The following is a 24,421-nucleotide window of genomic DNA, read 5'->3' on the forward strand; positions in this document are numbered from 1 at the left end:
GTGTATGTCCACTCTACCTACGTTTTATACGCCTCCTCTTTGGTCATCCCCTTCTTTTCCACTCTGGCAGCCCCATCTCCAGCATCTTTCTACCAAAATAATCACAATCCTTCCTTCTTACATGAGCAAACCAGCCCAGTCAGCTACATATACAATCAAATGGGCTGTAAATAGGCTATAAAAACCCCTTTACGTTCATTAAGAAGCCCATTTAAAAGAATAATTGAAGGATAAGCAACTAGAGAGTAATTGACACTTAGTATTCTGTGTATTACAAATGTTTCTTCCTCCTCGAAAACTGTTGACACATCGCTCGAGTCTTCGCTATGATCACTGTAAACATCCTCTGTCTCGTACACCGCTATGTTTGTTTACCTGAGTGATATTACCGCAATGGCGTCACTTCCAGAAATGAGGCTGAACTGTGAGAAGTTTGTGGTACCATGAATTATAAATGTCATTTTGTCGAATTTACAGTTTGCTTTCAAAAATCAAACAATGTAAAACATAATTACAAACAATATGTAACATATTTAAGCAAAGTTGATCAATCATGGCAGGGACCCTTTATCACGTTGGACCCCTGTTTTTATTTTTTTAATAATTACCTATTCTTTGGGACCCATGGCAGTCAGGGGAACTTGGAATTGTCCGTTTCCCCCTTATACGGCACCCCTGGCCAATAGCACTCATCATAAGTAAATTGAAAAATTTACAGTTAATCCATGTGATCAGTATGGGCCGATTTCATTCATGGATGATTGGAAATGGCAGCATAAAACCCCGATTGTAGCCTCCCTACTACAGACCCCTCACACCCCGGACACATACTCTTGAAACTCTTCCCCCAGGTAGGCGCGACACAGTACTGTGCGCCAAAACAACCAGGCAACAGCACTTGAATGCAATGTAATCCTGTTTTTTTTTTAATGCAGATAATGTCCTGGTCTTTTAATCACACGCCCACTTGGTTGAATTGTACTGTCATTATATTATCCCTTTTGAACATCTTAATCTTTCTTTTTAATTATTTATTTATTTAATTTTCTTTATTTAAGTAGATTACCGGAGTCAAATTCCTTGTCTGTGTAAGTATACTTGGCCAATAAAGCTGATTCTGAACCTTGAGTAAACTTTGAATCTTTCCTGTCCGAAAATTAGGTTGAGTTATCATCATGTACACTGTCCCTACAGTGTATGCGCTTCAGACGGGTAATGCTTGGCTCTGCCTGTTCCCATCCTGTTAGCGGATGTGAAATTAGCTGGATGGGGAAAACCACAGAGGCTGGAGTGCCCATTACTAATCCCAGAGAAAATGCTGGTCGATATTTGTCCTGTTTCCCAATAACGACTCTGATTACGTGACTAGAAGATCCTTGTTAGGAAGAGAGACTTTGAGAGATAAAGTGGGTGTGACGGCCAATTTAAATACAGGAATGGCAGACAATGGTACATCGAAATGCACTGGAAAAACAACACAACAAATACAAAATGAAATCGAAGAAGTGAAAAAAGTATTCCATATGAGCAAACACTAGTATTCCTCATGTCTAACCTAGCTTTCGGTTTGACAAATTTCGATTTGTAAAAATGCAGGACCGATGAACCCGTCGTCTCAAACACATGCAAATGCTGTTCTGGGAGTCTGTCACAGTGAATCTACTTTTTATGGCAGGTTTTATGATGCTCGTTTTTTAATCTCATCCTTTGACCGTGACTTCTTGTTTGGGTTGCAGGGCAACTCGCTGCTATTTCTGCCTAATGTTCTGAAGGTTTATCTGGAGAATGGGCAGACCAAGGCCTTTAAATTTGAGCCCAGCACAACGGTCAAGGTAAAGTGCAGTTAGTTCACCATCGTTTGCTTGCGTGGTTTTTCTCTGGGTACTCCGTTTTCGTCCCACAGTCCAGCAACATGCATGTCAGGTTAACTGAACTCTAAATTTCCCATGAGTGTGAATGGTTGTCTGTTTATGTGTGTGATTGATTAGAATATGCCCTGTCCGTTACAGCCACGGTTGCGGCATGCCGCGCGACGTTTGGAAGTTTGGATCCGATCGGAAGGGTTATGTTTACAGGGTTCCTACGCAAGTATGGAAAAGTATGGAATTAGATTTGATAAATTTCCAGGTTTGAAAAAGTATGGAAAATAGAAACTGAAGTATGGAGGAATATTCATGTTTACAAGACTGTTAACACTGTTCTGTTTTCGAAAAGATAAAATTATAAATAACTTAAAAAAAAAAGCAATAGATCAATCTGTTTTTCTAAGGCGCTTGCTAGGGCAGCTAAGTTGTTTGTGTGAGAGCACTCAGTGGGAAGATTGACAAGATGAACAGCCAGCCCTCTGCTCTTGTCCTCCTCTAACTGTTTGTATGAGCTACATTACCAAGCTATAATCTCCTGGAAGTACATAAGAATCAGAATAATGAACACAAACAATTAATTCCATAGTTTTTTTTACATGATACTAGGGCTGCAACTAGCCATTATTTTCTGAGTTGATTTAATCAGAAGTTTGTTGTTTCAATTACTCGAGTAATCAGTTCGGACCTGTCTCGACGGACCAAATCAATATCAGATATCAGAAAAGAGGCAAAAATATCCATTAGTCTTTTCCAAAGTCAAAGCTGATGTGTGTGAATATCTTGTTTTGCCTAAAACACAAAGACAGTTGGTCAGATTTCATGGATGACTAAGGAAATTTAAATATATTCACATTTGAGAGGCTAGAATCAGAGGATATTTACATTTTAAAATAAAAAAAAACGATGAATGGAATCCCAAAATAGTTGTCGATTAATTTGATAATTGATTAATCAATTTCATTCTTGATTCATTCTTGCAGCTCTACTATGGAATTTTGAAATATCATATCTGTAGGAACTGGGGATGTCCCCATCCCGCTGTATTTTGATGATCCGATAATATCGGCTTCCGCCACAAGATCGGGCCGATCCGGTTGCCATACAACGTTTGTAACTCTGGGCCACACTCCAACATGGTAGGTGCGGTAATGTGCCTCAAAGCTGGTTCCCACTCGACTCCCGCCACCCGCAAGAAGAAGAAAAGGCAACACCACCATGCAGACATGTCCGGGGTGTACCGAGCTGAAGTTAGTTTCACGTTGGATGTCGGATATTCAGCTCCATAGCTGCAGCGGTACATCCCCCTCACTGTGCCTGGACTGCTGTGTCATGGCACGGGGAGCTTGCACGGGAAGCGCTGCTCTCATCGCTGGTTGTTTATACTAGTGGCCGTCAATAAATTACTATTGCGTTGAAGAGTTTGTTAAAAAAAAGTCATATATTCTAAATCACACCACAAATTGATCTATAACCATTCCAAATGATTAGCCCAACCCCAAAAAGTACTTTGCATGTCCATTTTTTCCAATTTTATCTTTTATTTGATGTTTTTATTGGATCTTTTATTGGATTAGGGACCTGACTCACAGAGGTTTGTTACAAAAGCCAAACAATATTGTTGGCCATGCTGTGTAATAAAAAAGTCAATTCAGCAATACTTGGCTTGCATTATTTGTAATGCTTTGAAGAGCTAGTTTCATAATCATAGTCAATTACACAAATTTTACAAAAAAAAAAGGATCGGTATCGGATCAGCAGGAGTATTAAAAAAATTGGATCGGATCGGAAGCTGAAAAATGCGGATCGGGACATCCTTAGTAGGAACCTTGTATATATATATATTTTTTGACAATATCCAATCCAGTAAATTTGTCCAATATCACACCATCACTGATACTTAGTATTGGATTGGACCATCCCTAGTTTCTAAATGAATACTGTCTCTCCAACTTTTATTCTAATGTTATGTTTGCATCAGGACATCGTGATGACACTCAAGGAAAAACTTTCTCTGAGGAATATTGAACATTTCTCCTTGGTGCTGGAGCAGCAATACAGTGTCACTAAACTACTGCTGCTACATGACGAGGAGAAGATCCAACAGGTATACAAACATATAAATAATACAGTTCACTGTATATAGCACCTTTTCTTCAGGTGAATATATTGAGTATGCATACAGGCAATACAGTGCTGACCTGCAGTGTTTTTTTTTAGCATAATACATTTATGTGTGTGTGTGTGTGCGTGTGTGTGTGCGTGCGTGTGTGTATGGGCGTGTGTGTGTGTGTCTGTGTGTGTGTTCAGGTGGTCCAGAAGAAAGAGTCCCATGACTTCAGATGTCTGTTCCGTGTTTGTTTTGTCCCTAAAAAACCTGAGACTCTACTACAGGGAGATCCGACTGCCTTTGAGTATTTTTACCTTCAGGTAAATAGCACTGGGTGGGTTTTCATTTAAAAACATTTATTTGTTATTATTAATTGTTTTAATTGTTTTGCTTTAATATACAATAATTATCCCAGAAATATTCAAACTTTACCTGTTAATCACACCTTTGACCGCTAGTTATAATCTACTAAAGAATAGAACAAAAACAAATACAATATAATAGGTCCGTGTTGGAACATGTAAATGGAGTGGATTTAGATTCAGATTTTGATTTTATTTACTATTCAATGCTAAATGAATCCTCCTAGGGTTCCCTCAGTCATGAGGTTTGAACCAGACAGTTGAAAGGGGCCCATCTGAGAAATATTATCGGGATCAGCCATTCACGTAGTTAAAAATCAATAAAACAATCTTAAAATTAGATTTGTGGAAGACAAGTCCTGTACATGCTGTAGTTGTGGTAGCCTTCCTAAAGTAGACAGAATAGCCTGGCAATAGTCCCTCGTATTTAAGAAATAGGAATAGAAATAGGAGCATATCAAGAATTATGACACTGACTGTTGGAGTTACGTTTGTGTCAGGGAGTGAATGATGTTCTGCAAGAGCGCTTTGCGGTGGAGATGAGGTGTAACACTGCTCTGCGACTTGCTGCACTGCACATCCAGGAGAGGTTGGTGAGCTGTGGACTGCCACCAAAGACCAACCTGAAGACAGTCACGTAAAGACACACATACGTTTTGTCAGGAACTGTGTCCTGCATGCAGTAGCGGTTCAAGCTTCTATGGTGCCCCGTGCAAGCCCCCTCGCAATCCCCACTCCTCCCCCCCAAAGATTATATCGCATTAGCTTTGAAGTAATGTTGCGAGATTTGGATGAAAGTACTCACCGATGTAGGCAAAAGTTCTACTTGTCATCTGAAAATTATTTTTAAAAAGTGTCAGTGATGCGGCTCACAGTAATGTCCCACCACTCCTGGCTCCGACATCCACCCACATGCTCCTCGGAACAGACTTCGCAGCAAGTTCTCTACGAAGTGCCATAGTCAAAATTCTTGCCCTCTTTCTTCTTAATAATGTTTTGGTGAAGAAAATAATACATCCCGTTGCACAAAATCCTTGAAATTGCCACATACGCGCCAAGGCGAGACAATGTTTTCTTCTGTAAACACACGGCAATGCGTGTGACGTCGTGCTTTTGCGTATGTGCGTCACTCCTGGATGCTTTCCGTTCACATTGCCAAGTCACATTTTTGGGTAGTGTGAACAACCACATTAAAAAAAAATCAGATTTTAACAAAACCATTCTAATTGAACGTGACCAGTATATTTGAGACTCTATCTCGATCCCGCTTGAAGACGGCGCCAAAGAAGCACCCCTGGGCAATTGCCCGTGTGGCCCATAGCTAAAACTGCCACTGCCCGCATGTATACACCAATTAACAAAGATGAGTTCATCAACTTATTCTAAATTTCTGAGTAATGTTACTAATCAAGTTTCTGTGCTTTCTCCAGTAAGACGTGGGGCATGGAAACCTTTGTGTCCTCCACATTGTTGAGAAACATGCGAGAGAAAGACATGAAAAAGACCATAACCTTCCAGTTGAAGAAGAGCCAATCGCAGAATGATCCCAAACAGAAAGGACTGACAGTTGACCAGGCACGCATAAACTACCTGGAAGAACTAAGTGAGCTCAAGTCTTTTGGTGGAAAATCCTTTAGTGCAACTATGATGGTAAGACTTTAGTATTCTTATGTACTGTACACTGTACTGTATAGAGTCTACCCGACTGTCTGCATTGGATTGTGAAAGCTTCTACTTCTGAAGAGTTGGCAAAACATGTACCCTTACTGTGTTGTCTGCACTGTTATTTTCAGACAAAGACACCACATGGTGGCACTGTTATTAAAACCCAAAGTTTGAATCCATCAGTCAAACTGACTTGAAATTTCTCACACAGTTCAATGCACACACGTCTGAAAGATTGGTTGGACAGTACATCTTTCTAAGGGCATGTTGGGGCTGATCAACTAACTGCCCATCAGTCATTGCCCATTTGTCTAATGATAATACAACTTTGAGGACATCTGGATGACATGTATGGCGCTATGTCTTCCAAAGCATTTTGAGTAGAACCCATTGGGCGTCCCACAAATGCCAGTTACTGTGATGTGAAAAAAGTAGGACACGCAATGTTGTTATTCACTCCTAACCATACATCAATCCTATCTTCAGCTGCAGGACAGAGAGTCCACAGTAACCCTGTTGGTGGGGGCACGCTATGGCGTGAGTCAGGTGGTCAACCACAAAATGAGCATCCTGTCCACCCTCACAGAGTTTAACAGCATCACACGCCTCGAGCTCATTCAGGAATCTGACAAGGTCAGCTTGGTAAAAATATACCTGCAGGACATTAAGGTAAGACCGGGAGGATTCACACATACAGTTCTATTCAGAAGTTTACATACACTTATCATGGCCTTGAATGTCTTTTCAATTTTGGGCCCTTAATTATGTATTTCGATGTGAAGGAGAACGCGGCTCTACTCTGAGCTCCTCCCAGATGACTAAGCTTTTCACACTGTCTCTTAGGGTGAGTCCAGCCACCCTCATTCTTTCAATCACGACCCAAAGCTCATGACCATAGGTGAGGGTGGGAACATAGATTGACTGGTAAATTGAAAGCTTTCCGACTCAGGTCTCTCTTCACCACAATGGTGGTGAAGCTTTCACTCTCTTATGAACAGGACCTCGAGATACTTGAGCTCCTCCACCTGGGGTAAGACCTCAATCCCAACCTCAAGGGTGCAGTCCACCCTTTTCCAGCTGAGAACCATGGCCTCAGATTTGGAGGTGCTGGCAGGCTCCTGCTCTGGTTGTACAAAGACCAAATTGGGCATGCCACCAATCCTGTACTGTACTCCTGGAGCATCCCCCCCATAGAACACCGCAAGAGAGATGGCCGAATGCCTTTTCCAAGTTCACAAAGCACATGTGGACCGGTTGGGAGGGTGCAGAGGTGAGGTTTGACTGATATGGTCATACCCTTCTCTACAGCACTCTCGCATAGACTTTTCCAGGGAGGCTGAGGAGTGTGATCCCCCTGTAGTTGGAACACACCTTCCAGTCACCCTTCTTGAAAAGGGACCACCACCACGGTCTGCCAATACAGAGGTACTGTTCCCGACTTCCACACAATGTTGAAGACGCGTGTCAACCAATGTTGGTCCTTCATACCGACCGCTGTCAGGCTCTACAACACCTGCACCACCTGAACCATACCTCCACATTGACCACAACCGTATGACAACACATGAAATGTTACTTTCATTGTAGGTTTTGTCCTTTTTGTTGTTCGTAAGAACACTGTATAACCGGCCAAGCATGGTTTTGGAAGCATCATGCTTTATGACTGTTTTGCTGCCAGTGGTACTGTGCACTGGCCAAAGTGGATGGAATCATGAAATCACCTCAAATCGACAGCTAGGTGGCTAGACGTTTGTCTTAAAAGACACAATTGTGTGTTCCAACAGCACAATGATCCCAAACACACATCACAACTGGCTTTGGAAATCGATACAGCTGGCTAAACATAATTGGATTGGCCTTTATAAAGCCCCAACCTCAACCCTACAGAACATTTGTGGACTATGCTTAAAAGCCAACCAACCAATTTAAATTAACTCTTCCAATTCTGCCAAAAAGTGTGGTCCCAAGATGGATATGAGTTTGCCATGATGAGTGTATTGTATATACACTTCTGTTATATAATAGTGTTATATAATAGTGTTTATTAGTATCTACATACGTGACCATAGAGGTAAGTAATGTTTTTTGTACACATCTTTGTGTTGTATGTTATAAAGTACTGTGTAAAAGTAAGACAAAAAATAACTCTGGGATCTGTTAGCTAATGAAAAGATAGATAAACCCAAATACAGCAACCCACTACATTCTACTGAGTTACATCCTAGTTGTAAGTAGGGGTGCAATGGTACATATATTGCAATCTCGTTTTTTAGTACAGAACCTTCTGTTTGGTACCGAGTCGTAACGATTTCCCACATGGTACACATCAAAAGTGAGAAACAGGAAGTGTTTATAGCATCTACTCCGTAAACAAACAGTGCATAACACATAGTAGGAGTGCCACGAGACACTCAGTTCACGAGACAAGACGAGATTTTAACATTACTTTTAAGAAAAGCACAATGAAAAAATATTTAAAAAATACGTTACACTCTATTGTATATCTATTGCAGCTGAAAAAAGTGCATACAATACAATGGCCTTTGTGTTATTGGTCCTGTTTTCTCATCATCTTTCTTGTGCTCATAGCCCATTACGCTGCTACTGGAGACAGTGGCGGCCAAGGATATGTCATGCCTAATAGCAGGCTACTGTCGAGTGTTTGTTGACCCCAACATTAATATCTTTCCGTGGATGGATGTCCCTAAGAAGCACAAAGTGTCTGTTGAAGAAGGTACACTGAAAGTTCATATACACAAAAGTCACAAATACATTTCCCAGAAGACCTTATAGGCTCTGAATAATAACTGAGTCTGTTTAAGAAAAACAGTACATGCCTTCAGCTGTTCAAAGTGATGTTTTCATGAGCATTTCCATTGACAGGTTATGTGTCGCGCTGCGGCAGCGACTCTGACAACTCATCAGACCTAGACATGGAGCCGCTTGTCACCCACCTGTCTCGTGATGGCAAACGTTGCCCACGTGTCAGATCCTCGTCAGACACAGAGGGAAGGCATAGGCCTGAAAGGAACCCCAAGATAAACAAACATGACAGGGAAAATAGAAATGAAAAAGACAAGAGACAAAAAGATGAAAATGATGCTGACACAGAAAAGGATCCAACTGATACAATTGAAGAGTGTAAGAAAGAAGACAAACAGCTCACGAAGGAGACAGAAGCCCAGAATGGTGGACAAATTCAGATCGATGTGACAGACAAGGAATGCGGGAAACTTCAAAATGAGGCACAAGAATCCAAGACAGAAAGTGGAGTTACTGGGGACCAGGACCAGGACCATTCATGTCATACCGACTCCTGTGTTATAACCAGCCCTTCCAGTGACTCTCTTGACTTCCTGGAGGAAGACGACCTGATTTCGTGCTCCTGTTCCTCCCTCCATCCCAGTGCTTCAACACTAAGTCATGCCCAAACATATTCATCTCTTGAACTTCACCCTTATACTCGCACATACTCTGACGGTCACCTTCTTGTTCCTCCTCCGGCTCACTCCCATCGTCTTCTTCATGTGACATCCTACAGAAATACTGATGAAGGAGGCAGAAAGGCTTCTGACGATGGAGCTGAACTCCAGCACTTTGAACCTGTCCCCTCCTCCTTTGACATTCACCTCACCAATTATTCAACCAGCTCCTACTCGGAAAATGACACCATATGTTTTGCTGAGTTGTCGCGTCTTGCGGACCTCCTCCCAAGTCCACCTGAGGCTAGTGAGGATGAAGAGGAGGATGTGAGAAAAAGGACAACTATGCTAACTGACAACATAGATGAGGCTTTGAGAAGAATATGTGAAGGAGGAATCAGTAGTTTTCGCCGACACCCTCATTCCCCTTCCATAACCTCCGCCTCCTCCCACTCTGAGAATGTGTTTAACTTTGATCAGAGCGATGCACGCTGTTACTACAAACTTTGCTCCAACATCACCCCTGACAGTGCTCGCAGCCTTTCCCAACCTGTGAATGATACTCAAAGAGGAGAGGTTATGGAGGAAGAACACGCTGAAGCAGATGAACTGCGGCCGCTTCCCATTCTCCAGCCGCCACCTGGCTTTGGAGACAGTAGCTCGGATGAGGAATTCTTTGATGCCAGGGATCGCTTCACATCCCCTGACGATCCAGCCTCTGGGGCGGTGCCTAAAGGTGATACTGTCAAAAAAGTTCAGAGGTGTCCAAAGTGGGGGCCGGCAGCAAGCTTGTTTTTTCTTTCTCAAAATTCTTTAATTTATAGAAATATTGTTAGATATTACAGTGGTGCCTTGGTTAACGTCACTAATCTCTTCCAGAAGGTCCGACTCAAACCAAAACAGACTCTAACCAAAGCAAATTTTCCCATAGAAAATGATGTAAATCCAACTCATCTCTTCCAGACACCCAAAAATGTTAACACAAACACATTTTATAGACAATAGTTTTACGTGCAGAAAAAAACATGAACTTTTTACATTACTTTTACCTAGTTTTGTTGGGAAAAAAAAGACACAAAACCATTATTTAACAAAATAACACAGAAGTTGGAATGCTTATATTGTGTTGCCGGAAGCAGAAATGAGTCTTACGGTTGTAAAATGATACAGGCAGAAGAGTGTAACCCTCACCCTTGATAGACTGTTACGCGGGACGCTGTGTATGCATGTACTGTACAGTATGTGTGTGCACATTTACATACTGTATCTCTGAAGTGACGACGGTCTTCTCTTTAAGACGTACAATTCAAAGGTCATGCACCCTTGTCTCGGTACAGTCCATTGCCTTTCTCTTTTGTGCAGTCCATGTGTTTGTTGTCATGTATCTCGCTACAACTCGGATACTAACGTCCTAAAATGTCACCCACGCCCCACAATGCATTGCACGATCGCATGCAAGTATCGCATGATTTTGTCTTGTGTGTGTGATCCACGATATAAACAAACCGACTGTATCGGCAGTATTTTGGATGCTAAACAAGCAGGCGAACAAGCCAAGCAGAATTTTAGCAAAAATTTGGGTCGTTAACCGAAAAACGTGCTAACCGGGGCGGACGTTACCCGAGGTGCCACTGTACACTAAGTTGCTTTGTCACCTATAACGCAAAGACAAAATGTATCATCCTTCCATCGATGGAAAAGGTTTGGGCACCCCTGAAATAGTCTTTGTCTTCTTAAAGTCTAACTATTGGTCATAAATAATCAAAATGATATGACTAATATTTTAACCCATAAGAACATATGGTGACACATTGTAACGCCTTTATGCCCCTGTAATTGTTAATCCATCCATTTTCTATACCGCTTGTCCTCGTTAGGGTCACAGGTAAGTTGGAGCCTATGCCAGTTGACTTGGGTTGAGAAGCGTGGTAAACTCGAGACTGGTTGCCAGCCAATCACAGGGCACATATAGACAAACAACCATTCACAGTTACACCTACCGACGACGTGCATATTTTTGGAATGTGGGGGAGAAAACCCACGCACGGGGGCCCAGTGTGTGCAGTGAGACATGAAAAGACGTCTTGCGGTGTGCTACCCCAGCGTTAAGTTATCTATAACCATGAATACGTCCCTAAAAAGAAAAATCTGATGCATTTAGAATTGCTTTATGCATTTAAAACTATAATTATAAAACCATAAAAATGTGTTGTGAGTTAACAATTTTGATAATGACATCATAGACGGACAAAAAGCATTTTGAAAAAGTAATTTATTGAAAACAACAATTAAACTGAAATAGGCTGTTTATCAGCTGATCAAAAGTTTAAGACCACAGGCTATAAAAGCCTAAGTCTGCTCAAAATGTTCATTTTCTGTCAGGCATTCACACTGTCATGCCCTCCTGATGGCTAAAGCTAAGAAGCTTTCTCTTTTTGAACGTGGTTGGATTGTCGAGCTGCATAAGCAAGACCTCTCGCAGCGTGCCATTGCTGCTGAGGTTGGGTGCAGTAAATCAGTCATTCAAAATTTTTTGAAAGATCCTGAGCATTATGGAACAAAATGTGGTCTTAAACAGCCTATTTCAATTTAACTGTTGTTTTCAATAAATTACTTTTTCAAAATGCTTTTTGTCTCACTCCCCCTTCTTGCTTTTGCATATTGTAGCTCTACTTACAACCTCATTAAGATCCAAATGTGCAAAATGCTAATTCTTGAAATTTTTCAACTGGTCATAAGATTTTGATCAGCCGTGTATTTAGTATGATATATACATTTTTGCAAATTTTGGTTTGGTTTTTTATTTTGTGTTATTTTGTTAATTTGTGGTTTTGTGGAGTTATTTTTCCAACAAAACTAGGTAAAAAAGATGTTAAATGTTCAGTTGTCCATTCATTTGTCATTTGTAATTATTTTTGCATCATTTGGTGCATGTAAAACTCTAATTGTCTATAACATGTGTTTTGTTTTCACATTTTTGGGTGTCTGGAACAGATTAATTGTATTTACATTATTTTCTATGGGAACATTTGCTTTGGTTAGAGTCCGTTTTGGTTTGAGTCGGACATTCTGGAACGGATTAATGATATTAATTAACCAAGACACCACTGTAAATAGAATAGTGTATGATTCCAACAGAGACTGAATGTTTTGTTTTGTTGCCATCTAGTGGTGTAAGTACATACGGTGCCTAATCATTACAGTGTCCTTATCAATAGGACAGCTCTCACACACATTTATGTTGGGTGTAGCATACAGAAAGGAATAAAATATCAAACATTTATTTAATAATGTTTGATATCCATTTGTCCTTCATATCAGTTAAAAAGACAGCAAAACATGTTTTGCCCTGATGATTGTCAATATTCGTATTCGCTACTGATTGTTTTTTGGGACTATAATGTGAAGACGCTTCAATTTTAAATTCCGTATTCAAATGCAGAAACCATGACATCATGATAAACAGTAGATGTATTTTGTGCTGTATGTTGAATATATGTATGTATATTTTTACTTTTGCAGATGATTGTGCAAAGATGAAAGTGGATTTTGTCAGCACACTCCGTCTGAGTGGCATCAGAATCTCTGTGCCAGATGCAAACAAAGAAGCGAGCCAACAAGGGGACAAGGAAGGTGGAGGCAGGAAAGCATTATATGATCACAGAAAAAGATCCCGTTCGCGTCGTTCCTTCAAGGAAACTGATGGTACCTCTAGGATATCGTGTCCAGAACCTGATTCATCATCAATGCAGGACACGGTCTATTCCAAGTTAAGTAAAAACCTTTTGGCAGAAGCTAGTGATGACACACTGACTTCTGACCCTGAACCTTCAGAACAAACAGAGAATCCCAGTCCTACTGTCTCCTCTCTGAGTCACTCTGAAGGAGAACCAGCCCAGCTTGAGACGAAACCCATTCTGATCACTTATGAACCACACTCTTCCTCTTCCCTTATTGGATCCAGTGATCAAAGTGGAGACCCTCTGGCCCCCACCAGGAAAAGGAAACAAGAAATGGAGATGGAACCTGATGCAATGGAATCTAAATCTGTCACTGACAACATAAAGACCGTATCTCCTTCCATCACTGTTGTGCGATGCAGAGTGGACCCAGATGGATGGGAGGGCGCTGATCGTAGAGGTGATGGAAAGGTGGAAGAGGGTAACCAGGACGAGAAGGAGCCATCTGTGACACTCGAGGGTAACACTTCCTGTCTGAGAGAGTTGAATAACAAGAGTGTCCACCTTATTGCTCCTGTTCAAAACTTCTATACAAAGGATGATGACTCAATGCCTTCATCATACTCTCCGCCACCGCCTCCACCATCATCCCCACTGCTTCCAATGCTGGTTTGTCACAAATCACAGAGTGGCTGTTTACACAGGGATAGCACAGAGACATCTGTCAAAATATCATCATTCAGCGCTGAGGAAGAACAAAATCCAATCAAGAACCCACAGTTGAACTTAGAAATCGCAAGCACTGAAGGTGAAGCTGCTGGTGTGGTTTCTTCTGGTAGGAATGCCAGTGACGAGGTTACAGACAGCACCAGCTCTGATAATGTTTTTGAAGATGATGACGTAATAAATGCTTCAGGTGGAAAAGATGTTGACATAGATGACTGGACAACAATTTGTAACAATTGTAACATAAGTATTAATTCAGACACAGAAAGTGAATGTCCTAAAAATACCACCACTGAAGCCAGTACAAAAATGAATGCTCATCCTGAACACACACATACTGCAAACACCATCATAGTAGAGTTTGGAGCTGCAACAAGTGCCGTCTCTCCTCAATCAGAGGCGGGATTGAAAACTGAAGTTTCAAATGCTTTATGCACGGCTCCAACTGTGCATAAAGCCAGAGGAGAATCCTCTTCAGGTGCTGATTCACTTCCAGCTAACACTGCCATGATCCACAATCTTGCCAAAGGGTCTCCTCCGCCGACTCACTTCCTCTTCCAGTCCTGTTCCCCCAACATCATGGGCCGTTTGTCTGCCTCCACACTTAGAGGAAAGATTCAAAAGTTGCCTGTGTTTCTATCACATTCCCAAGAACCCCTTAACCAAGATGGGTTGGACAGTGATGGGCAATGTTCTGTCAACACGAACATCATGCACACAGTGGTGGACGTTCATGATGTCATGCATTCCGCAGATACAATAGAGGCAGAGGAGTCTGATGATTCAGATGCGACTGTTACAGGGTCAGAAGTAGAGGGCGAGTTTTCTGTTCCTACAGCCTCGGACAAGAACTCTAATTTAGTATCAGAAGTGAGAGAAACACCAGAAATGTTGGAAGATGACAAAACCAAACCCTTGCCCATCCAGGCTGAACCCCAGCCGCAACAAAGAAATGCGCTTCTGCAGCCCGAATCTAACAAAGTACCAGGACCAATAACAGAGCCTCCAGTTTCCATAGTGGTTAACCTCCCAAGATATTCTACAATTCTGACTGTGGACACTCCTGGCCCTGTAAAAAATGCTCCAAGATCCCAGATGAAAGACACAACTCCAGCTGAAAGCATTCCAGGTTATCAACTAAGGTCTCAGTTACCCTCCACCCCTCCTGCAATTGTGGTAACTACACAAAATCTAAATGGGCCAGGACTACATTTTCATGGTACCAGCAGTAACAGGCACTTAATTGGTCTTCATAGGCCACCTGAACAGAGCATGGACTCACTGCACCCACTTTCTTCAGGCTGCAGGGTGTTTCACGCATGTGAGGACCCATCTCATTCAAAGGTATCATCAGAGGTAGGGACTGCTTTAAACTTGAAACCTGAGATTGGGTGCACATCTGCACTGACATCTAGGTGTGAGTCAGTAGCGGAGGGGTTGAACATGGATGCTTGTGGTTGCCCAGCAGTCTACACCAACTGCTTCAGCAGGGAGGGCAGCTTTGATGAGGATATGACCATCTATGAGTTCTCATGCCAAGGCAGTGGTGTGGCACCAAGTTCGAGGTTAACTCTTCCTCTCATGACTGATCCTTCTGTTTCATCCTTTCTTACTCCCTCTTCCGCACACCCTCCGCCCTTTCCACACTCCATTCTGTTGTCCTCCCCAACATATGAGCTTAGTCCTCTCCACTCACCATTCGCCAATGTTTGTATGCACTGTAAAACACAAAAGGACACGATCAATCGACTAGGAAAGCAGCGTTACCCAAAACCACCCACTGGATTCCACGTTCTCTGTGCGGATGTAGACCAGCTCCTTTCTGTCTTGGAGAAAAGCGGTGTTGACCGTTCTATGGCTGGTCAAGGAGGTCGCCATCCAAAGGATGCGTGTGCTTCCCACTTCACAGAGAACAATCAGGTGCTCCAAACTGAAGCAAGGCGGCTTACAACATGCTGCCAAAAGGTGGTGGGTATTGACCAAAGTCCGGAGGAAATGCTCAGTTTACTGGCTGACAGTTTCCGGACCTTAGTGGAGTTAGCAGGCATATGCATATGGTTTTCTGGTTGTGACAGATGCGAGCGAAGGAATGCCGAAGCTGTCGCGGGTTTGGCAGATGTGGCCCGCTCATTCAGGGACTTGTGTCTGGCAGCAGAGCGTGCCGGCAGCAATCGTAGCTGCCACGACCTGAGCACCAAGCTGTTAGCCAAACAATGCACCGCACTCACCGCTTCCGTTTTCTGCCTCACTCAGGTCTTCCGTACTCTAACAGCACTGTGAAGGGGGCGCCAAACTGTGGTGCAAAATCTCAAACTGGCATGTTGATGGAATGGTCATGTGCATGTGATTACCCACTCTATGACGTGCGCAAAGCCCAACAATCCTACGGTAAACAAACTGCAAGTTGCCTCAGCAAATGTGCTTGCATTCCTGTGTTGATTTGACTTGAATGTATTCTGTATTATGTTTATCAAATAATTAAGTTATGAACATCACCACAGCGTGTTACAGTGTGAGCAACAAATGGAAAGACAAAGAAAGTATTCATGTAAATGTAATTGTTTACAGCCTTAGTCTGAGGAGTTGTGGCTTGCAACAGTGGTAGGACTTTTGCTTCTACAGCCTTGAAGTCCGAAATAGAACAAATAAAATGAATAAAAACCCAATTCTTAACAAAATGTTGCATAATTGTGTTTAGTTTTGTACTACTTTAGGGCCAAACATGTATTAAAAGTAGTGTTTTTTTTTATGAGACGTGGAGTGAAGACTTCTGTGAATATTATTTTTATCAAAAATAAAAACAATCACACAGATCAAGCCTGAGGCTGTGTTTGCAATTTTGCAAAAGGTTAGAGTGAAGTCTATTTATCTCCACATTATTTTCAGAATGTTTTTGGTCTGATTTCGGAAAGACTGACGTTGTGAGTTCAATAGGTCTTGCTTTTTCTACCTCCAGTTATGGTTATGTTTATGTTATTCTCAACCACCAATCTTTTATGTGAATTGCACTTTCTGAGGAGTGGGGGCACATGGAAGGATTTTTTGTCCACTGGCAATGTTGTCTACATTGTCATTTACATGAAGTGCATTTTAAGAGCAATTTTCCGGTGTTGCCACAAACTTATGATCGATCTGAACACTTAAATTTACTGTAACATCAGTATGATATCATAGATGATGACTGGAACTGTTCCTTTCATATATAAATGAATGTTTTTATCTATATCATATGTGCTTAAAGGGTCCCTTACATGATTCATCATCTTTTCTTAAATATGTTATATATTGTATATAATTATGTTTGACATTGTTTGATTTTTGAAAGCGAACCTTGTATTCAAAAAGTTACATATGTATAGTTCATGGCGCCAGCTTAGCATCGCAGCTTAGCCTCATTAATGGAAGTGACGCCATCGAGGTAATATCACTCAGCTACACAAAGACAGCGGTGTGCGGGACAGAGGATATTTACTGTGATTATAGCGAAGATCTGAGCAATGTGTCAATAGTTTTCGAGGAGGAAGAAACATTTGGAGATGAAATAGAGAACTTGAAGAACATGGACTTATAGATTATTCGTCAATTATTGTTTTAAATTGACTTCTTAATGAGTGTAAAGTGGTTTTTATAGCCTGATTTATTTTATATGTGGCTGCCGCCGCCCCCTCACAGTGACCATATCGCTGTCAAAAGATGTTTACATAACATGTCTAATGCTTTACAGCCTTCTCACTACCATGGAATAGTGTTTAGAAGACTATGTAAACAAGACAGGACTTACTCTCTTGTGCCAACCTTGAAGTAATTGTTGTTCTTGTTTTTTTTCCTGTGTACCGGCGGAATGGCATCCTTTTTCAAAATGCGTTTGTACCGTACTCTCAAGCCAAATGCTTCTTGTAAAGGTGTTCATTCAAAGCAGTCATCAGTGAAATGATCACTGCAAAGGACATCGGTTTCTCGCCCTTGCTTCATCCATTGTTGTCTTAAACCTTCGTCTTTCGGAAAAGAAAACAAACTTACAGTATCACCCGGATACTGTGAACATTCAGCAGCAACACAACGTTTTGACATGACTACTATTTTGATGAAAAATATACCTGAATCAAGTTGAGCATCTACCTCGAGAAGTGTGCGTTTAATCTGCTTCGGCTGAGAGGTGTCACCCCGATGACGTCACTTCTGAGCTGCGAGAGCTAGTTCCTCATGGGTGGCGCCATGAACAAATATAATTCTTGCAAATTTACCGTTTGCTTCCAAAAATCGAACAACGTAGAACATAATTACAAACAACATATAAAATACTTCAGCAAAGTTGGTGAATCATGTCAGGGACCCTTCAAGAAGCATGCAGTGTTAAGCCACACCAAGCAGTGTTTAATCAGGGATTGTGTCTGAATGGCTAAATGATGACTGATTGCTCTTGCTTTGTACTGCTCTGTTCTGCTATTAAAATTTGCATTGATACATTTATATGGTATTTTACTGTGATTCAGGTCAACCCTTATCCATCTATCTATTCATCCATTTTCTATAGCACTTGTTCATTGACTTCAAGGGGGGCGTGATCAAGGGGGAGCGTGATCTCCATTTAATACCATTTGTCCTCTCTGCGGTCGTGAGCGTATGCTGGAGTCTATCCCAGTTGACTTCAGGTGAGAGGCGGGGTACACCATAGACTGGTCACTAGCCAATCGCAGAGGCATGATGTCATAATGAAAAATTTAAAAATTATAAACATCAAATTCAGTGTATTTTCTGTATAATTATAATTACATTTTCTGAAGTAAAAATTGCTGAATTTCCTGATCAAATACCGGGCAGAAATCTAAGGTCATCTCCCTGGCTGAGTGCGCGGGTCCTGCCAATCGTTTGGAGTGCACTCAGTGAGTGCACTGAATTGGCGCCTGACGGTTTCTATTTGCCACCCTGTCGCCAATAATAGAATGTTGCAGTGTGTTTGGTATCCGGGCCTTCAGTGGGGACGTAACTGACTCAGTCCACTTTTTAATACCACCACTGCCACGTCACAATTATACCATCAATAAGATACAAAACTGCAAGGGGACTCTGAAATCTGATTGGTTAAAGAAACAGCCCCATTTCTAATAGTGTTTAAGTGACATGGGCCAGCACTCGTGATTCTGAAGGCCCTGGGCAGATTACGTTGACATTTCAACACATAGAAGCTGAAATCTGATTGGACAAAAGAAATGTAACATACTGTAAAAGAGGCACACTACTAAATGATGATAATAGACATTTGGGAATAAATTAATGCAATTTCATGAAACCATTCTAGAATTTAAGTTTTAAATGCAGGTCAGTGCTTCTAAGTGCTTGTGTTAAGGCCAGCAGAGAAGGCTTTGCTGGCTTGCTGACGGCACGCCACTGTGTTGCAGAAACATTTATGATATACATCAACTTTCTACAGCCTCCGTAACGTCTTTAATGTAAGTGTGACATCTTTATTCTTCCTAATCGGACAATAGGCTACACAGACGTCATACGTATAGGCGCTGCAGTACTCTCCTCATCCTGAAGGGGCGGGGACGTGAAGGGGCGGGGACGTGTGTGAGCAGGAAGGTGCCGTCCTTCCACAGAGAGGAAAAGCCAGCGTTTTTTTTTTTTTTTTTTTGATAACAGCAGCACGGGCTATCACCAGTCAAATGTATTAAAGCTATTTTTATGCTCCGCTGAATGAATGCATGAATCTGACTGCCAGGATTGGAGCGCTATATAGCTAAGATCACCTGGAGGTGATCAGACTTTTGCACCAAAGTATTTATTTAGTTTAGAATTTAGTTATCCTATGAGCAACCAATCAGTGCCTCACCAGCCATGAACCTCACCACACGTCACTGCTTTACAGTATGGTTCCCAAATGTGTTTGTGAACTAACAATGGTACCCTTTCAGCAAAGAAGGAAAAACCCACAAGCATCACTGCAATAGTTGAAGAGAAACTGACAAAAGGGACAATACCGAAAAAGGTACTAAAAATGAGCAAATAAAAATCAGACAGTGATTTTGAAATTGTGGTGCAAAATGACTTCTTTTTTTTTTTAACTAATGAATCTGGCCTGAACAAAAATGCTAATGATAATATTTTGTTGTTTTTGCATCTATTGACGAGCATCTTGGCCCACTTCCTGTGGCGCTTTTCCCGTGGCTAGGCCCGGATGTTTTGTGTTGTACTTTTTGCCTTTTTTGTTCCCTTTTGTATTTTGTGTGGACTTGTGAGATTTTTGTTACATGGGCACAGTCTCTTCTCTGCATCTTGGGATCCTAAATACTGGCTACACGCCACCCGTGACAGCCCTGTGCCTATCAATGAACATCTAAGGTTACTTTTACCTTCATTCAAGACGTGATTCTCTCCAAAAACACGGTGTGGCAGCCAAATCAACCGCCCGGCACCTTCCTGTTTTGCCATGAGTTGTTTCTTGAATTCAATAGAGTTTCTCACCTGAATACTGTAACCCAAAATGGACCCCAACAAAGTTGCAAGTGCAATAAAGAAAGTAAGTCGTGACAAAACAGGAAGATGGTGTCTCGCTGCCACCTTGTGTCTTTGGAGAACAGTCGTCTTCATTCATTCATTTTCTATGCTGCATGTCTGTGTGCTGGAGCCTATCCCAGCTGACTTTGAGCGAGAGGCAGGGTACACCCTGGACTGGTCGCCAGCCAACCGCAGGGCACATATAGACAAACAACCATGAACACTAATGGACAATTAACCTAACATGCATGTTTTTGGAACGTGGGAGGAAGACTAAGTACCCGCAGAAAACACATGCATGCACGGGGAGATTTCATCACGTGTTTTGTTTACATTTTTGCTGGTTACGTCATAGACGGGTGACGGTGGGGCATTCCCAAACCCCAGTACCAGGACTGGTCGTCAAACGGTGGCTGCTTACGTGCAGATGTTGCAGCATCCCTCAAGGATGAGGGCCCTCGTCTGTGTGGTAACAGCTGGGTTCTTCAACAGGACAACGCTGCTGTTCACAATGCTCGCTTGACCAAGGACTTCTTCAGGGAGAATAACTTCACTCTTTTGGACCATCCTGCATGTTCCCCTCATTTAAATCCCATACAGAACATTTGGGGATGGATGGCAAGGGACGTTTATAAAAATGGTCATCAGTTCCAGACAGTTGATGCTCCTCGTGAAGAACATCTTCACCACTTGGAGCAATGCTCCCACTAGCCTCCTGGAAACACTCGCATCAAGCGTGCCCAAACCCATTTTTGAAGTGATGAACAAGGACGGTGGAGCTCCTCATTACTGAGTCCTCCTGAAAAGATTTTTTGTTCTGGTTTGGAGAGTTTTGTAATTTTTTGAGCGGTGGTCTCATACTTTTGATCAGCTGGTAAACAGCCTATTTCGGTGTGTTTTCAATAAATTACTTTTTCAAAGTGTTTTTTGCCTCACTCCCCCTTCTTGCTTTTGCATATTGCAGCTCTACTTAAAACCTCATTAAGATGCAAATGTGCAAAATGCAATTTTTCAACTGGTCTTCAGATTTTCATCAGGTCTGTATCGTACCTGAGGCCATAAGTGTCTGCCAGTCACCGAGATTCAAGTAATGAACGTCTGTGCGCGTGCAGAGACTTGCTTGCAATGAATTTTCTCACCACTAGAGAGTAGCATTTACACATGTGTCCTGTTGGATGGCGGTATGACGCCTCTTTAAAAGACACAAATGCAAAAAAAAAAACTAATTAAAAACCGGGTCATTGATTAGTTGCAAAATTAAAAATATCTCGGGGCACTGAGACATTGATGCAAAGTCCCAACTGGACTGCTCATTATGATGCGGTGTGTCTCGAGTGCAGATGTTATCTTATCTCATCTTTTTATTACTTGTTGTGTGGTAGGTTTTCTAAAGGCGTGCCTGTGTTTTTCCTGTATGTTAACTGATGTCTTGAGCTGGCTGGTTGCAGAACAACTTTATCTAACCGCAGACACTGTAATATTTAGCTGGCGTTAGCTTCCCTAATGACACAAATTCGCTGTGGCATCGTTCCCACAAACACCTGTTGTGCCTACTTTTTTTTAAAAAAACAAACTTTAACTCTATACACAGCTGCCACAATACCATCGGTACTAAAGCTTCTTTGAATGCATAGCTACGGATACAACCACACTTTCATTTCTACTAGTAATTTCAATACTTAAGTACAACTTTTTAACAGTTTTGCTCCGAACAACCAATTAGAGCTAGCTGTAATTTGCACGGGAAAAGTCAGATCCAGCCAATATAACCCCCCGAATAAGACCATCATTCCAATTGAATAAAAATATAAATGATCTTGTTGATTTTATTCATTTATATCGTTTGCTAGCAAAACTGTAGCATATTGTAATCATCCAGTAATGTAACACCCCCGCTCTTATACGAATACTTGGTATTACCCAACCCGCTTCCTTTGTCTAATGTTTACTATTTGCTGTATGTCTGGCATGGACGGACACAGCTGGACCGCGGAAAAATGAAAGAGCACTAAAAGGCGGACAGACAACCATTTTTCGTTGTTGGTCTACACCTGAAACTAATAAAAAAAGAAAAAATCCTGCCAGCCCGATTGCCAGTGTCCTGTGAGGTGAAGCCAGAAGGTGTCAGGGATGCAATGTAAAGGACCAATGTCAGTTTTGCTGACTTTGCTCCGATACAGTGTTGTCTTGAATATCTTGAATATCATGAATATCTTGGTATTTTACTGATCAAATAACGTGATTGCCTACACAGAAGCTCCATTTAAGCAGGCATTTCTACATTTTAAATGCAGCAGAGTTTCTGCTGCGGTCGGAGCGGTAACCATGGTGATGACAGACGCTCCTTCGAGCGACATCACGTAGCAGTCCTGACTCCTGCTGCAGCGCGTGGCAGTGAACGAGAGGGGGACGGAAGAGTAGAGCGACTTCATGTCGTGAATCTTGACAAGCTGTGGGAAATACCTGAATGTGTTTCCTTAAATTGTGCTTTGACGTCACTTGTCATTTTGAATCGGCTTGTTACCATTTCAACACGAACTAAGCTTTTTTAAATATAAGGTTCAAGAATGTGATTGCCGAACAAAGAAAGAAAATGAAGGAAAGGACCAAGGACGCACAGCCTAATCACAGTAAAAGTATCCAAAATAAAGTGAATGATTCAATAAATAAATAAACAGGCAAAGATTTGAACCTTATATGCATTCAGTCTCCCTCAATTACAATAAATCTACCATTTGAAAATATTATGGACGGCTGCTATCTTAGTAGGGGGTTAAAAAATAAAATACTTATTTTCTCCACTGTATTTAGAGTATATACTGTACTGGGGGTGCCACAAGATCTCTCTGACGAGATTAAAACGTGACAGGATTTGTCATTCAGAAAAAATGACATGCAATAACAAATCAATCCTACATGAACTCTTTCAATCCCAGCCATTTTTCACAAGACAACCCCTTCAGTGCCGGCAATTTTAGACGAATTGGACTCATCTTTCAAGCCACACAGAATGTTGTGTTCTATGGCTATGTGAACATGGAACCTACCAAAAGAAACATTAGACTCCCGTCTTTCATCAGCGAAAAAAAGGTTGTTTTTACTGTTTTGCGTTCTTTAGTAATCAGCAGTAGAACATAGCTAAGTTTCAGGAAAATATCAGCTCCCGACTAAAAAAGGGAGAAAACCAGCTTTCTGTGAAGATACATTTCAAGCATAACTTTCACTTTGACACAAATTGTTTGCTTTTGCGACTGCACAAATATCGAAACAACGATACCACCGCATAAACGACACAAACAAGGATTGTTTTACATCAAAATCATTTATTTACAAATAATACCCCATGAACTATTTACAATTTTCACATTTGGTACTGAACTGTGTGTGAGCTCGTGGGTCGTGTGTGCATGTGTGTGCATGTGCATGCGTTAAGATTTCCCTACACGCTAGACTCCTCCGCGCTCTCCCACGTCCTCCTTCGTAACGTGTGATCCTTTCACATGATCTCTGCCGAGCTCCGAGAAAATGCACTTTGTTTTTATGGCTTAAAACTGCCCTAAAAGTGACATCCATTAGTGTGCAGTTGCGTCATCACCTCTTGTTGCCTCTTGAGCAAAAAACGTAAACGACGTATAAAAAAGCCTTTGGGAACGGGAGTTCGGGTTTCTAAACACGTCTTTGGTCTTAAATGAGCTAACAATCAATTAATACATGAAAAAGAACTTGCCCACCTCAAACACATCCACCTGACCCAGTTTCCCCATCCGGGGGAAAAAAATGACCCATCAAGATGCAGAGCCTACGTCCCGACAGTCAACACTCACTGACGTTTGGCCGACAATGTAAATACAAACGTAAGAGCGCAAAATTGTGTACGTTCGCAGAAAGTCATTGCAAAAGAAATGCTGCTCTTTAATACAGTTGAAAAGCCAGCATTTCAAGAAATGCTGCAAATGTTAGACAGTACGAATTCCCTGTGAAAAAATACATGTCCCAAACGACAATTCCACAACGTTACAACAGCGTAAGATGACATATTAAGAGGAACTGTTCCATTATTTTTGTATATTACGATTATTATTATATATTATCATAT

General features: G+C 41.6%; 1 protein-coding gene across 3 annotated transcripts in view; it reads left to right on the top strand.

The window, feature by feature from the left end:
- Positions 1-16,263, top strand: part of LOC129183084 (FERM and PDZ domain-containing protein 1) — a 32,625-nt gene extending 16,362 nt beyond the window's left edge. For all 3 annotated transcript variants that reach the window (XM_054779927.1, XM_054779926.1, XM_054779929.1), the window contains 9 exons: positions 1,737-1,832; positions 3,844-3,969; positions 4,173-4,292; positions 4,835-4,971; positions 5,765-5,984; positions 6,486-6,668; positions 8,589-8,733; positions 8,883-10,157; positions 12,944-16,263. In XM_054779927.1, coding sequence (XP_054635902.1) covers positions 1,737-1,832; positions 3,844-3,969; positions 4,173-4,292; positions 4,835-4,971; positions 5,765-5,984; positions 6,486-6,668; positions 8,589-8,733; positions 8,883-10,157; positions 12,944-16,107 — 5,466 coding nt within the window. In that variant the 3' untranslated portion in view covers positions 16,108-16,263. The remainder of the gene's footprint in view (positions 1-1,736; positions 1,833-3,843; positions 3,970-4,172; positions 4,293-4,834; positions 4,972-5,764; positions 5,985-6,485; positions 6,669-8,588; positions 8,734-8,882; positions 10,158-12,943) is intronic.
- Positions 16,264-24,421: the final 8,158 nt, after the last annotated feature.

This window comes from Dunckerocampus dactyliophorus, chromosome 6 (genome assembly GCF_027744805.1).
Source record: "Dunckerocampus dactyliophorus isolate RoL2022-P2 chromosome 6, RoL_Ddac_1.1, whole genome shotgun sequence".
Taxonomy (NCBI): Eukaryota; Metazoa; Chordata; class Actinopteri; order Syngnathiformes; family Syngnathidae; genus Dunckerocampus; species Dunckerocampus dactyliophorus.